The following is a 15,101-nucleotide window of genomic DNA, read 5'->3' as shown; positions in this document are numbered from 1 at the left end:
GTGGATTGGAGTCCACTGATAATATACACCAGCGTAATTCTTGGGTATGATTAGCATCAGTACTTTAATGCTACCAAGCAGTTTATTTGTGGCCAAGGATGCAGGGGAAGCCAGGACGAAGGGACAGCTGTCACCCACCTAGACCTCCAATATAATGCAAACAAGGAGACTGTGGATGCCTGAGGGGTGATGGCTCTGCCTTACTCTTTGCTGCACAGCTGCAGGTGGACTGTACTCTGGTACTTCCCTCTCTCTCATCCATTAATTGGCCATGAAAGAGCACTCCGGTTCTGTCAAATTGCTTTCTGCAGCTGGGCAATGTGGAAGCCTAGCATAGTAGCCCTAGTAGACCTTTGTGCTTTGACAGCATTACGGCTGAACATCAGCCTAAGTTTATATAAAGAAAGATTTTGGTCATCTTCTTTGCAGCCCCAGGAATCCTTTTCTTAGGACTCAGATGTCCTTTTGAACAAAAGGGGTGTATTACACCAAATTACTCTCACATCATAAGATATATAAATTCATGGAAAAACAATTTCTAATTCCCCCCTATTCCCTACATCTCAACTTGTGCTGTTTAGGAGGACCCTGGATCTTAGGGTGCATTACCACAATGTGCTTCATGAACTGCATACTTCTGGAGAGGATTTGCAGATGACTGCAGAGGGGAGGAGGACGAGATGTGAAACTTTCCTTCTTTAAGTTTCTTTATCCAAGGCTTTGAGTCAGTTTGCATACAGTGAACACAGAATGATGTTTGTCCCTTGGTCGCTGGTAGCATGTATAAACAATACAAAACAATAAAAAGAAGAAAACAGGAGTAAGGCTTTTCTCCAGATGAAACATTGTGGGTAGAAATTCTATGCAAACAGGTGTAATTTAATATATGTAGATTCTACAGTAATGGAAAGAAGCTTCATTTTCAGAACACATTACTGAGATTTCTTTGCACTAATTTAAAAACTACGGGGGGAACTTAAATTGAGCTCTTTGTGCTGTGAAGAATATGACCAACATGAGTAATATAATTTTATCACTGATGAATACCAGCAACAACACAGGTTGTAATCCAACACTGGTGTTAAGAAGAAAAATCAGCCTCAACACTATTGCTAAACAACAAGAAAACCATAATATAATTCCTGGAGATATTTTGGAAGATAGTCAAATGCTCAGCTGGCAAAATTCCCTAAATAGAGGAAGCTTAAACTAGTTTCCATTTATGCTCAGGGTTTGGATAGAATAATCTTGGTCTGATTAACATATTACAATTATATTTTGAATTGCTTCTTGTGATGAAGCATTGATTTTTAACTAAGTTAAGCATAGTTATGTATATGTGTCTCTACAGTTAAATATGATTGTGTGTATGTGTATGTATGTATGTGTATATATATATATATATATATATATATATATATGCTTAGATGGTTGAATATTATTATATGTATGTGTTCAGGAGGTAAAAGACAGTTATGGATGTACATAAAGGGTTAACCATTTAGAAATGGCAGAACTAGGGGGGTGGGACCAAACTCAGCACTCTGAGTTAGGTTGCCATGGAGAAAGGGGTGGAGCCAACTGCACTTACCAGAAGCAGACATTTTAAGGCTTCAGTCCTTTGGTCATCGAGCCAAAGGGAAGGTTGTTCAAATGTGTGGTGAACCAAACTAAGGGAAAGCTTTTAGCCTCAGTGATTTAAATAAGTCAAAGGGTCTTATTTAGGTTTGTGGTTTAGCTGTGTGCTAATAGGAGAAGAAATCCCAATGGGAATCTTTACTTCAGCAGGAAGCTGAAGGGAGACAAGCGCATTAGTTGACCTTAGTTAATCTGTCAAATAAGGAAACATATTTAGAAGTATAACAACTAAAGAACTAGTTGGTGAAGTAAAAGAAATCCTAAAGTTATATTAAGATTTGTTGAAACTGTAACTCGTAAAGCTTTATACCTCAGGAGAAGAGAACTCTGAAACCATTAAGACCCTTCCATACTCCAAATAAACTTGTTCTTGTTTTAGTAACTCAAGTCTCAGTGTACTATTGCAAAGAAAAAAAAAGGAAACCTCGCTACACACCAAAAGAAACACTACAGAGTGGTAGCAATGGAAATAGGGGAATCCATTAATAAACTACATAGGAAACCCTTATTAATTGGTGGCAGCATAACCTAGTACCTCAGATGGTAGCTACTAGATTGAATAGAATATCAGACAACGAAGAGGAAGCTTTTACACTTCTTATGATCAATTTTATATTCGGTACAAAAACAAAACCTATAGTACTTGTATGTTGGCTTTCAATGCCCCATGTACAAAAATTGGTCTTTTTCTTCCTTTGGGGAGAAAAATCAAAAGTTCATGCTGTCACAATTTTTGCATTTACCAGAAGAGTTTGTCTTCATAAGTCAAATTTCTTTCTTAGGAAATGCATTGAATTAATCCACATGTCCTTATATTTGCATTGTTTCATTTTCCTCTAAATAGAGTTTCTTTTTTTCATGTACAGGGCAGCGTAACTTCCTTTTTCCAAAACTTAATAGATCCCATTGTATGAATCAGATTTTTTTTTTTATAATGTAGGCGCATACCTAAAGTTTTGTTTTACGTAGCTTTGAAGATAGGTAGGTCATGTCCCCCATTCTCCATTCTCCATACACTGAGTAAACCGATTTCTGGCGTTTGTCATGACTCTTGCCAGCATAGCAGACGTTATGTTGGCAATTTCCTCCTGGATGTTAGTCTTCAAATCTTGTAGGGTCCTTGGACGGTTCACATAAACACGGGATTTCAAAAAACCCCAGAGAAAAAAATCACAAGGAGCCAAATATGGAGAGCAGGCCGGCCACTCCAAATCCGCTCGAAAAGTAGGCCTCAACGGCAAAAGCATGCTCCTCACTGTTCCAACGCATGATGGCGACTGAACTGTGTCAGGACAAAATTTTATACTTTTGCCTCTTGAACGAGACCACTAGCGCTCCGCTACGTCTTCAACCGACTGAATGGCGCACATTTTAAAAAAGGAAGTTATGCTGCCTCCCCCTGTATGTTGTTTGAGTTTTGTCTATGAACTTTCATCCTCCACCCCCAGCCCAACCCTTTGGTACTTTTTCACTCTTTGCTTTCCATAAATCTAAAATGCAACTTCCATTCCCCCACAGTTTCAATATTTAAATACACCCGGCTCATTCTCTTGATGTATTTAAACTCCTGTTAACAACTAACCGCTTACTTGATCTTTCTTTAACTGCTGCCATAACAGCACTATTCCCTTCCCTTTCTGTGTATTGGTTTGTAAGCCTAAGGCCTGGGCTTCTCACTTGGCTTAATGTACATAGAGAGCCCAATTTATACAGTTGCCCTAAGAACAGGATTATCATTATCACGAAGAACAGGTCTTTTAGTAGCTGCTACATATTGGATGTAAGCCTCAGGATATCAGTTGGTGTGAGAAACAGGTGATGGCAGTTGACTTCGTGAACTAGAAGTGAGACGCCTAGAAGGCAACTAGTTTGTTATAGCCAAGAAAGGAATGCCAGACTGGATGAGCCTCCAGTCTGATTAAACAAAGTTCATCTGGACCCTTTCTAGCAAAATACAAGGGAGGGGCAACTGAGAAAGAAGCAGGAATTACATTCATGAAAGACAGGGCTTTATACATCTGTAATTCTCACCCAGCAGAAAAAGAGTATGGGCAAAGTGTGAGATTAGGGATTTTTTCTTAACAAACACAGGACAAAAATGGCAGTCTTCATGCCATCTGCCCCAATGTGGGTTATGTCAGAGCTGCCAGGTGTGCCCAGGGACAGGCTACCTAACTGTTATTCCCTATTTGCGCATTGTGCTGGGATGAAAGCTTGGCTATGACATGTCACATCGGACTTCTCATTAGGCAGCTGGAGATTCCTGTCACATAGACCAGAGGCTCTGTATTTAACAAAGCTGGGCAACTGAAATGGTTGTTCAACCAGAAAGTAATTACTCACTTCATGAAGCACATTGCTGTAAATCCTCCCTAAGATGCAGAAAAGAAGACAAATAAACCACTTGATACTGCCTAAAATCTTTTTTAAGGGCACATAGAAGCCATTAAAGTACAGGCAGACATCCACATCTATATCCCTAATGGGATTACAATAGTCATACAGTAAGCACAAGGAACACAGGGAGAAATTGCTGGTAGAAATAAAACACTGGGGTCTCTGCCATTCAAAATATGGCAGCTGTTTTCAGCAGACCTGTTTGTTCTAGAAATGCATTTCACATCTCTTTCACCCCCCAACTGCCCCAACTCACAAGCCAGAAGGCAGGATTATTGGCTATGTAAATACACTTAAAGCTTATTTACTGAAAGACAGTGAAGAAAACACACCAGACTTAAATAATTGAAACAGACATACCCTAAGTATCCTTAATTTTGAGCTATGTCCCAATTGATTGTACATGTTTGATGAGATTCTAATGATCCCATCAGACTTATCCAGTAAATACTGAAAACTGTATGTCCTCAAATTGGCCATATTTAATCAATTTGTCAAGTCCTGTCTTGGCACTGTTAAGATCACTAGATTCAGATGATGTCACTTCAAATCCCACATGAACTCATATGGCTATAATTTGTTGTTGTCTGAAAAATACACAGTTAAACCATTATGTCTCCAAGAAAACTGATAAAATATTTCACAAGCTTAACTTATGTCCAAGAGCTATATAATTTATTCCCACTAGAACAACTCCAACTTGCTATTAACTAGGCAGCTTATCATTCTAGCAACATTAAGGACATTTATAACACATGGAGAATAAGAAGTGCATTCAATGCCCATGGCCAAACGATCTCTTATAGTGTCATTTCTTAGTGCTTTTGGGAGTTCCTAAAATAAGCAGCTAAGCAATAATGTACAATATGTAGCTGGGTCAGATGTATACTGATGTTAAAATATCTTTTATATGCCAGTAGTTCAGTGTAGGCTGGAACAACCTTTGGTTCAAGTATTTTTAATTCCTCTTCAATCCATGTCCTATGCTTCCAAACACCCTCTGGATCTCTGCTCTTATGTCTTTGAGGAACATACACAAAAACTGGTGAACAAGCAGAAGAGATCAAAATGACAGATGTCAAATAGTTGTGTTGGCAAGGAGTTGGGTGCTACAAATGAATATAAGCAATTTGTACAGTAGATATGATTAAAGGAAAACTGAATCTTATGGGAGGGGTGAGGAGGATTAGAGAAAAGTTGAATTAAAGAAAAGCTTTGAGACATTTTGAAAAGAGTTAAGTGAAGAAAATAAACTGACAGTTGCAAGGTGTTCTAGGCATAAAGAAAGACCTAGAATGAGAGTTAATCCAGAGCAGGGATTGGAATAATATAGATGTTGAACTCCAAGTCCCAGAAGCCTAGTCAGCATAGTTTATCTAGAAAGTCACATGATTCTCATCTTTTGTTTAGATTCCTAGGACACAACAAACTCATATTAAAATCTGGTTTGCTGCAGCAATTAAGTAGGTTATTGGATCAGTATACATTAGCTTCATCATCCTATGAACATTGCCATACAAATTGTAAAATATTTGGCATAAATTTGTTAAAAAATACTATTTTCTTTTTGCTACAAAAACATCATTTGTTTCTTTTGAAAATCTGAAAAACCAAACTATGATCATTATGCATCAAACACTATTTTTCAGTGCTATGGAAGTTATTATAGTCTGTTGAACAAAGTAATAGGTTGGTTTAGTTTCACCATGCTAATCTATTAAAGCCCAACATAAGAGTTCGCTAGAAGCCTGGCACATAATAATTATTACTTTAAAAAACCAATTGAGATTTGAGTGAATGCATACAATGAAGCATAACTATTTCAGATCAAAATTTTGAGATGCTGGTAGATGTACTATTTGTATTTTGCTTGTTGAGTGCACACATTTAGCGCCCTAATATTTATTGACAAGATAAATCCACCACTAGATGATAGCATTACTTACAGAAAACAGTACATATTTTTATGTTACTTACTCAAAAAAAGTTGTCCATCCAGTCTCATCACTTTTGGTTGCCAAGAGTCCACTGTTGCCATGATATGTAAATAATACTAGCTCCTGTCCTTGGGCAGTCATACTTTTCAAACATCCATTGGTTCCTATAGTTAACCAGATGACTTGGTTGTCAGGAGATACCACTCTCACCGGCATGCGGTTGGGATCTCGTCTAATACGAAGGGTATTTCCATTGCTATCAGTTACTGCAGTAATATCATTGTCATTACTATAGCTAAAGTTGTATAAGTAGTCTCCTGTGACTAAACTCATAGTGTATTGATGAGTGCCATTGACATCAAAGATATAGAGTTCCTGATCAGTTGGAGAAGCCACTTCATAAAAATTCATTGAATTCAGCAAGGGTTTGTTCTTTGACACAGCTCGTATCCGAATATTTCCAAGATCTGCAATGTACAATGTTCCATCAGGTGATACAGCTAATGAAGATGGGGCGTTAAGTTTGGCATCTTTTGCATAACCATCACCATTCTGGTAGCAATCACAGTTAACATCATTTTTGCAATCACATTCAGAAGGTATTCCAGCAACTAATGAGATCTCTCCATCCGTTGTGACCTGCCTTATTCTGTTAATCTTTTTCTCATCTGTTTCCGTAATGTACAGCACTCCATTATAAGAAACAGAGATGGCTGTGGCTGATTCTAAAGTGGTCTGTACAGCATGTTTCCCCACAGTATACTCCACTCCAGGGACTTGACAATGCATTGGCCTCCCAGCAGCAATACGCACTTGTCGATTTTCAGTAATCTGAAGAACTACATTGTTATCCAGCACATATATGGAATTATCCATTGGATTGATAGTCAAATCTGTTGGCCATTCCAGACGGACCTTAACAAAGAAAAAGTGTTACATTAGACAATTAATTAATTCGGTACCAATCCATTGTTTTAACTGAATAACAATTATAGCTATTACTTGTAGAATAGTTTAAAAAAATACACTGAATGGTCTATATAAAATAAATGAAGCATTTAAAACTATTGAATCTAAGGTGAACAGAGCTAGTCTACAGGAACATAAATAAGTTTAGAAATATTCTGATTTGATCTGAAAAATATCTGAATTTATATTCCACTGAATCAAGTAATCTTGATCCATTTAACATTAATGACAGAAATATGAGACTGGTTTATTTATTTATTTATTTACAGTATTTATATTCCACACTTCTCACCCCACAGGGGACTCAAGGCAGATTACAATGTACATATACAGGCAAACATTCAATGCCGTAGACACACAACACATATAGACAGACAGTCAGAGGCTATTTAACATTCCAACTTTTTCTGGCCACCAGGGTATCTGTCGCTTCTCCATCTATCTGCAACACTGATGAAGTACTTCCACATTCCCCGCATGCTTGCTGATCTTTATGACCTCATAAATTAGTTAAATTAGCCTCCCCACAAAGTGGTACCTAAATTTCCTACTTGACAGATGCAACTGTCTTTCAGGCTGCAAAGGTCGACAACAAGCTACACAAATTTGGTTGGAAGTTCACTCCGACCCAGGCTTGCTTCGAACTCATGACCTTTCAGTCAGTAGTGATCTTAATGCAGCTGACACCCAACCAGCTGCGCCAAAGTCCCACTTGGATCACAAATATTTCCTTCTACTATTTGTTCCAAAAGAACGGAAATGTCTACACCAACCTGCAACTGATGGTAGGCACAGGGTACCATCTCAGGGTCTCATGCAGAAATGGAAGGGTCCTCTATCAAATAGCTCCAAAGCTCTATGCTCTATTCTGCACTCTCCTGTTTGGGACTTTGTGCTATCTATTTCTAATGGGAATATAGCCTTGTGATTGATCTGTGCCTGCAGATCTTTTGTAAATGGAGCAAAATAGAGAACTCTGAGAAACATCTGCCCCATCTTATCCTTTCTTAGATGGTCATCTGAAATTTTAAGACTAGAGTTTGACTGCTCCTCCTATTTATTTATACCGCCTTTCTCCTAAAATTGGGGTGCAAGGTGGCTTGCACTACACACACACACTCTAAAACATACAATATTAAAATGCTATTAAATCACCAAAATGGTTTAAAACAACACTTTAAAAAGATAATAAAACCATTTTAAACAATTCCATCTAAAACAATACAGCATTCTCAGCCCATTCTTTAAAATACTGCTATTTTAAAAGCCTGCTGGAATACAAAGGTCTTTGACTGCAAAGACAGCAGAAAGGAGGCCATTATAGTTTTTATGGAAAGGCAGTTCGAGTCTAGTGGAAGACACTGAGAAGGCCCTCCCGTGTTCCCACTAACCATGATAGTGGTGAGACGGAAAAAAGGGCTTCTTCTGATTATCTCAGAGTCTGGACAGGTTCATATAGTGAGACATGGCTTGTCAAATAACCAGAATCTAAGCATATAGGGCTTTATAAATCATTACCAACACTTTCAATTGTGCCCAGAAACAAACTGGGAACTAGTGTTTTAACAGGAGACTTGCATGGTCTCTAAAACTTGCCTCGGTGAACACCCTGACTGCTCTTCTCTTCAAAGATAACCTCATGTTTAGTGTATTACTCTAGTCTAAACACAATGGAACAGGTCTCACTTCTCATGGAATGGGTGCAGCTGGTATATAAGCTTTAAATGTGCAAAAGCACTCCTGTCCACTACAGAAACCTGTCTCCAGGTTCAAAGTCAAGTCCAAGAGTACCCTCGTTTTTTTTTACTTTCATCTCCAGGGGAAGTGCAACCCATCAAACACAGGCAGAATCCCAATACCTACCTTTCAAGATTATTTTTAATAGTAATTTGTTTCCTTCTTCTACTTGCTCCTGCAATTATTATTACTACAACTACACTTATGTTTGAAATAATTTATAAACATTCCGCATGATTTGTGTAATGGTTTATTAATTAGTGTATCCATTATAAACATGTTGTTTTTTAATTTATTTTTAAGGGGGAAAATCAAAATGCAAAAAAGACATATTTATTGTAATAAAACACAACAGAATTAGTCATTATCTTTTTAAAATAGCAACTTCAGTTAGGATTGTGCCCAACCTTCTACTGAAAGTAGTGGTAATTAAAGTAAGTTGTTACATTGTTTTTAATGAGAAAAGTCCATGTTTAACTATAGTTCTCTGTAACATTACACATTTAGAAATAAGAGAATTGAATAGTAAATGTGGGAAACCCAACTAAGGAGGAATAACTGATCCTATTCCAACATGACACAATAACCTTTCATACTACTACATACTACTTGTTTTTACCATAACAATAATACTTCTCTATCCTGCTAAGGAAAAAACGAAATCAATATGAAAAAAAACCCCTCTCTAATACTTGATTGCACTGATCATTGCATTCAAATCAGCACAGCGAAGGTATTAGCAGAGGCTCACATTAAAACACGAGAATGTCAATACTTCACTAACCTATTTGTAGCTCCACTTGTATTTTATTACTTCGACCTCTTCTTACAGATAATTATGCTGTTTTGAAATGTCCCAAAAATGTCATGTAAAGGTAGACATAAGGGTATGTTTTAGGTGCATGGATTCTTACCTTCTTGGAACAAAGTTTTCATTATGAAGATATATTATAGCTTTATCCAATTCATTAAGAATCTACAGCGGATCCTCTGAATCCACAGGCTATGGATCCATGATTTCTACTGACTGCAAATTATCATGTCCAACACATGAAATAGTAGCATCGTGAACATGGCACAATGAAGTGTTCATGTGCATGTCACTGCCACTGAATAATATGGGGTGCATCCATCCACTGTAAATGTTTTTGGCATCTGCAAGATGGACACAGTCCAAGAACTGAAACCTTATGGGTCCAAATGGTCCACTGTAGTGCCATCAACATTTACTAAGGACTAATCCACACTGCCATATAATGCAACTGCATTATATGGCAGTGTGGAATCATATAATGCACTTCAATGCAGTTAAACTGCAGTATGAAACAGCTTTATATGGCAGTGTAGAAGTGAGTGTCCCTCATTGTGATAGAATATACTCAATGTAAGTAGTAATGAAGTTTGTTGGTACACTTATCAACTTGCCAATAAAAACCCTGCTCTAATATTTTCACATTTATAATTCACATCTGGAGGGAGAAGAAAACAATTTCATTATACTGGGCAGCACACATTTTGGCATCTCAAATATTTAGGCATGGCACCCAGTTTCCCTCAGCCCTAGTTTTTGAGATACAGAACATATGCAATCTACCATCTGCTCGCCCATCATGATAACCATATCTAAGAAACTAGAGCTGATGCGGTTTATCTGTTGTGATTTTCTGAATCAGCGCCCCAAAGAACCCCATGCCTAAAAACCAAGACACCAATATATTTTTGGTTGGTTTGTGTTATTATTATTTTAAAATGTAGTCTGTTAACTTTACTCAATATTTGGAATATAGGAAGTGATTCTTCCTACCACTGTTCAGCTGTCGGCAGCACTAGCAACTAATGCTGGCTATGGGAGCCTATACACCTTAAAAGATTTGATTCTATCTCAACTTGGAACTAAACAGGACTTCGATGAGCCCTTGTTAGATTTGGATGAGAGATCATAAATAAGTATCAGGTGCTGTAGGCTATATCTCAGAGGAAGATCTGGCAAAACCATCTCTGGGTATTGTTTGCTTAATAAAATCCTATAAAGTTTATGGGGTCTCCATAAATCTACAGGTGACTTGAAGACAGACACACACAGGATGGGCCTGAAGATGTATTCCACCCATGAATTATCTGACAAGGAATTTTTTTTTGCCAACTGCACAGGTTTTTCATGGAGGAAAACCAAGATAATGTAACAATAGAGAGATCTACTTAAAAATATACCTGGCTGATATGCATGCTGGTATCACATGTTAGAGGTCGTGCTGAAGTGAGATCATTTGATCCAAGCAGTGTTGATATGATCCCATTCTGGTCAACTTTCCTGATCATGGTCCCATCAACAAAGTAGATTAATCCATTCTTATCTACTGCAACTCCTTTAAGAAAATAAAAAGACTTTAACATTTTTGTTCACAAAAAATAATTTTCTTAACTAAAAATCATAATTAAAAATTTATGGTACAATTTTAGGGTACTTTAGCAAATATAACTAATAAACATAAAGTATCTCTTATATAGACTTTTAAAATCTAAAAATACTCAAAAATCCAAAACTGTCCACATAGCTGGCTGAGATAGTAACAGCTTTGCTTTTTGTTGGTTCAGCATACTCAAACTTCATTTCATGCACAAAACTATTAAAATTATTATGTATAAAATTACTTTCATTCTATGTGCATTAGATGTATATGAATCATATATGAATTCTGTACTTTCATTTTATGTGCATTAGATGTATATGAATCATATATGAATTCCATCTCTTAAGATATCTCATTATTTACATATATATAAGTCTCCCAAAAAATCCAAAATAGGTCTCAAGCATTTCAGATTAAGGGATACTCAAACTGTACTTCATAATATCATGTTTAAACACCCACTCTCACACACATTGTGCTGGCTGAGTTTAATTTGCCAGGAACCATTCCTAACTAATTCATTTGAATTGTGTTTCTGAATGGGATCTTTCTGTAATTATTACCTCACTCTAAAGTCTTAATGTCATATGAAAAATATTTGTAATGAATGGCAATTAATCAGAAAAGTCAAGGGCTTCACTTTTTCCAGTTTCACTTTTAGGTGACTTTGCCATTCACAAATCAGAAATAAGCTTTCCGAATCACAGGACTGAATAACCGGCACTAAATGCTATTTTGTATGGTGACTGAACTGTGCATTTTCTCTTCATAAATTGACAGTTTCCTCCACCTTTGGGACTCATGAGAGTTGCTTCTATAGCCTTGCCACCATCACCACATCTTGCTTCATCAAATGGAAGACACTGCTCTCCGGTCCCTGCTATCACATCCGCATTTTTTGTCAGGTCCTTTGCCCCGGTGAGTGACTTTGGGCGATAAATCCTTCGTGTGTTTGTGTCCGAAACATATAATTCTCCTGTGACAGGGTCAGTTGCAAGGTAGTATCTATGAGCTGGGTTACTGCTGTAAAAAGAAAATAACACACTTGAGCAAAGTGCACTTTTCATCTTTCACAAGTCAATGTTTACATTGGACAAGGATAGGAAAACACTAAAAGCCAATAATGCTTCCACTATTTTAACTTAAGAAGAAAAAGGTAGACATCTTAAATTGTAGTGAAAGTGATCTAAGGATATCTTGTCCTATGTACATCTGAGTGTATTCAATGTGTGTGCAAACAATTTTCACCACAATGTATTGTACCTGTGCTTATATGCAAGTTGTATGGGTCTCAAAAGGACCAAATACAAAAACATGTCATGGTTCCTCTTTCTTTACTACAAACTGGTGCAATGGTAGGATAGCAAGAGTGAAGGAGTTGATGTGCGGTTTAAAACAGGACAATGGATTAAACACGTTTATGGGATTCTGTCCAAATCTACAATTTTATTACCATTCTGGGGTGTTTGCTTCAATTTAGCCCTTTGAAATTTGACCAACCTACAAATTCTCATTAAAACTTTGCTTCTATGTCAGAATATCCTTATTATAAGTAATCTAGATCTGCTGAAAACATTATTCATAATATTCCTAAATTGGTAACAGATTGTTCATATTCCTGCGGCATTATTCATTTTAACTGCCTCAGGTTTGATACATTGGAGGCATATTTATAAAGTCAAATGATTCTTTTTGGAAACTGGCAGAAACTTTCTTGAGGTTTCTAAATGTGCTGGCACATTCTTATAAGAAGTAAAGCTTCTTTTAAAAAAAGATCATGTACCTCCATAAATCTTACATAATTAAAGTATATTTCTTACCAACAACAAAAAGACCAAACAGGTTCTGAGCATGGGTTTGTACAAGTATACAGGAAAGCACCATATCTCCTAGTTTGCTTTTAAGTAAAAGGTAGTTTACATGTTGGAGGTAACAGGCAATTACCTGTTCAGGATTCTCCACCTAGCTCATAGCACATCCTGCAATTCCAAAGCTATCCCGGCAGTCTTACTGTGTATATCTTGCTTTTTCTCAAGCGGAGTCACTGAATAAAACCCATTACCAACTTCTCCCAAAATGAACAAGAAGCCTTTAGAAGAGTTTATTATTCTTGAGTCACTAATCTGCTGACTGCTATGTGGAGGCCCAAGATGAGGCAAATGCGGGACCTTGAAAGTAAATGAGAAAAACTGCCAAAGCTTCTGTTGCTGCTTATACTGGGGAAGGAGTCTACTTCCTGTGTTTTAGCGAATGCAAGAATGAACCAAACATTCCCGTTTCCCCATCAGCCTGGGGTGAACAAATGTGGAATGCTAGGGAGCCATATTGGCACCCCTCCCCCAGGAAACCCCAAAGAACTGTATTCCTCATTACATCTTCTGATAACAGTAACCATATTTTGCCCCCAGTGCCCCCAAACCTCTAGTAAACGTGGCGTGTTTTTGGATTTTCCTAAAATCATGTTAAGCACAAATGAGATATTTTTTTAGCAGCAGGAATTGCACTGAAGTTACTTCTTGTGTCAAAAAAGGCCTATCTAGGGTCTACATTGATTTGACTGATCAAAACATAAAAGAAACCCTTCACACATTGCCTTTAGTGCATTTTCTTTACCCTGCAATGCCTATGGGAACTTAAACAGGGTTGAAATGACCTCCACACATGCTATTTTTAACCTATAAAGGCTGCACTTTGCCAACCCCTGCTTTAATTCATTCTCAATTTAGTGAATGGCTCTAGTTATAAATGAGGTGCCAATTAGGGAGAAATACCATTTTGTTCAGACACAGGCAACTCTATTCTTATCAGTGAAAGGGCAGATTTCTACATTCATATCAAAACATGATAGTGTAAACAAAGCTGTACTATTTTGCTAACGATACAACCCAAATTTCAGAACAACGAAGACCTGTCATTCAATTCAGAGCATTTGCAAAAAAGCAAGCATCTATGGAAAACATAATGAGTTTGCTCTGTGTTGTCTTGTCTGAAAGTAACAGAGATATGTACATTTCTATCGACACAGACAAAATACTGATGCCTAGTCTGGCTAGTCTGGTTTCAAGTGGGGATATGCCAGTGTAATACTTGAACAATCAAATATCTGGGTGATTAAACATTGCTTATATTATTGTAGTGGGTCAACTATAATGAGTAATCAACCAGTAACTTCAAATGAAACATTTAAAAGTAGTAGGCCAGGATCCACACAATGAGAAGACTGGCGTAAAATAATAAGACATTTTTCCTCTTTTGAGTACAAAGGAAAAAAAATCCATACAGCATTTTTCTGTGTCTGACAAGTTTTCACATGTAAACTTCAACTTAAAACAATAGAAGTAGCAATAATCAAGAAATATGACATATATGCTTTCTTGGGTATGTATTTTTGATTTCTTTGTTTATTATTTTGCTTTTCTTTTGTAGACTGCTCATATATGATTCCTTTCTCTAAACGATGCCAGGTGCATGCATAGTGCTTTAATCATGATGATCATTACATGAAAAAAACCTAGTTATAAAATCCAGCTTTGCATAATTTTTAGTGCACTTGGTTGGGTTATAGAATGATAAATTAAAGGAAATCACAGAATTACCATTTGCAGCCCCCCCCCCCACTTTCTGAATAATTTGTTTCTTGTACCATATAATATTGAAAAAAAGCATGAAATATCCCAAAATATTTAATTGTATTGTTAAAAAAAATTTAGACAAAAGAAGGCAATAAATGAGATCTCAGCAGGTTCAGGATGGAAATACTAGTCCTGGGATTCTAAAAACAATGTCTAGGTTGTGCCACTTAAGGCTGTCATTTTCTTGGTTATATACTCATCCTAGATACAGAAAACTAGATATCAATGTTAGACAAAATTATTTTCTATAACTTGTTTAGATCGCAACCATATTGATTTCTATGGGAAAACATTCAGTCATGTAGAGCCTCACCTGAACCCTTACATGGTATGGCTAAAATCCTAATTTATCATCAAAATGATACCATTACCACAGAAGG

At 36.9% G+C, this 15,101-nt stretch overlaps 1 protein-coding gene across 18 annotated transcripts in view; it reads right to left on the bottom strand.

The window, feature by feature from the left end:
- The window catches only part of TENM3 (teneurin transmembrane protein 3), a 1,604,633-nt gene that overhangs the window by 37,007 nt on the left and 1,552,525 nt on the right, over nt 1-15,101 (bottom strand). For all 18 annotated transcript variants that reach the window (XM_060778662.2, XM_060778660.2, XM_060778663.2 and 15 more), the window contains 3 exons: nt 11,880-12,112; nt 10,890-11,044; nt 6,013-6,887 (listed from right to left, as the gene is read on the bottom strand). In XM_060778662.2, coding sequence (XP_060634645.1) covers nt 6,013-6,887; nt 10,890-11,044; nt 11,880-12,112 — 1,263 coding nt within the window. The remainder of the gene's footprint in view (nt 1-6,012; nt 6,888-10,889; nt 11,045-11,879; nt 12,113-15,101) is intronic.

This window comes from Anolis sagrei, chromosome 5 (assembly GCF_037176765.1).
Source record: "Anolis sagrei isolate rAnoSag1 chromosome 5, rAnoSag1.mat, whole genome shotgun sequence".
NCBI lineage: Eukaryota > Metazoa > Chordata > Lepidosauria > Squamata > Dactyloidae > Anolis > Anolis sagrei.
The sequence above is the reverse complement of the archived record's forward strand: the minus strand, read 5'-3'. Positions and strand labels throughout refer to the sequence as shown.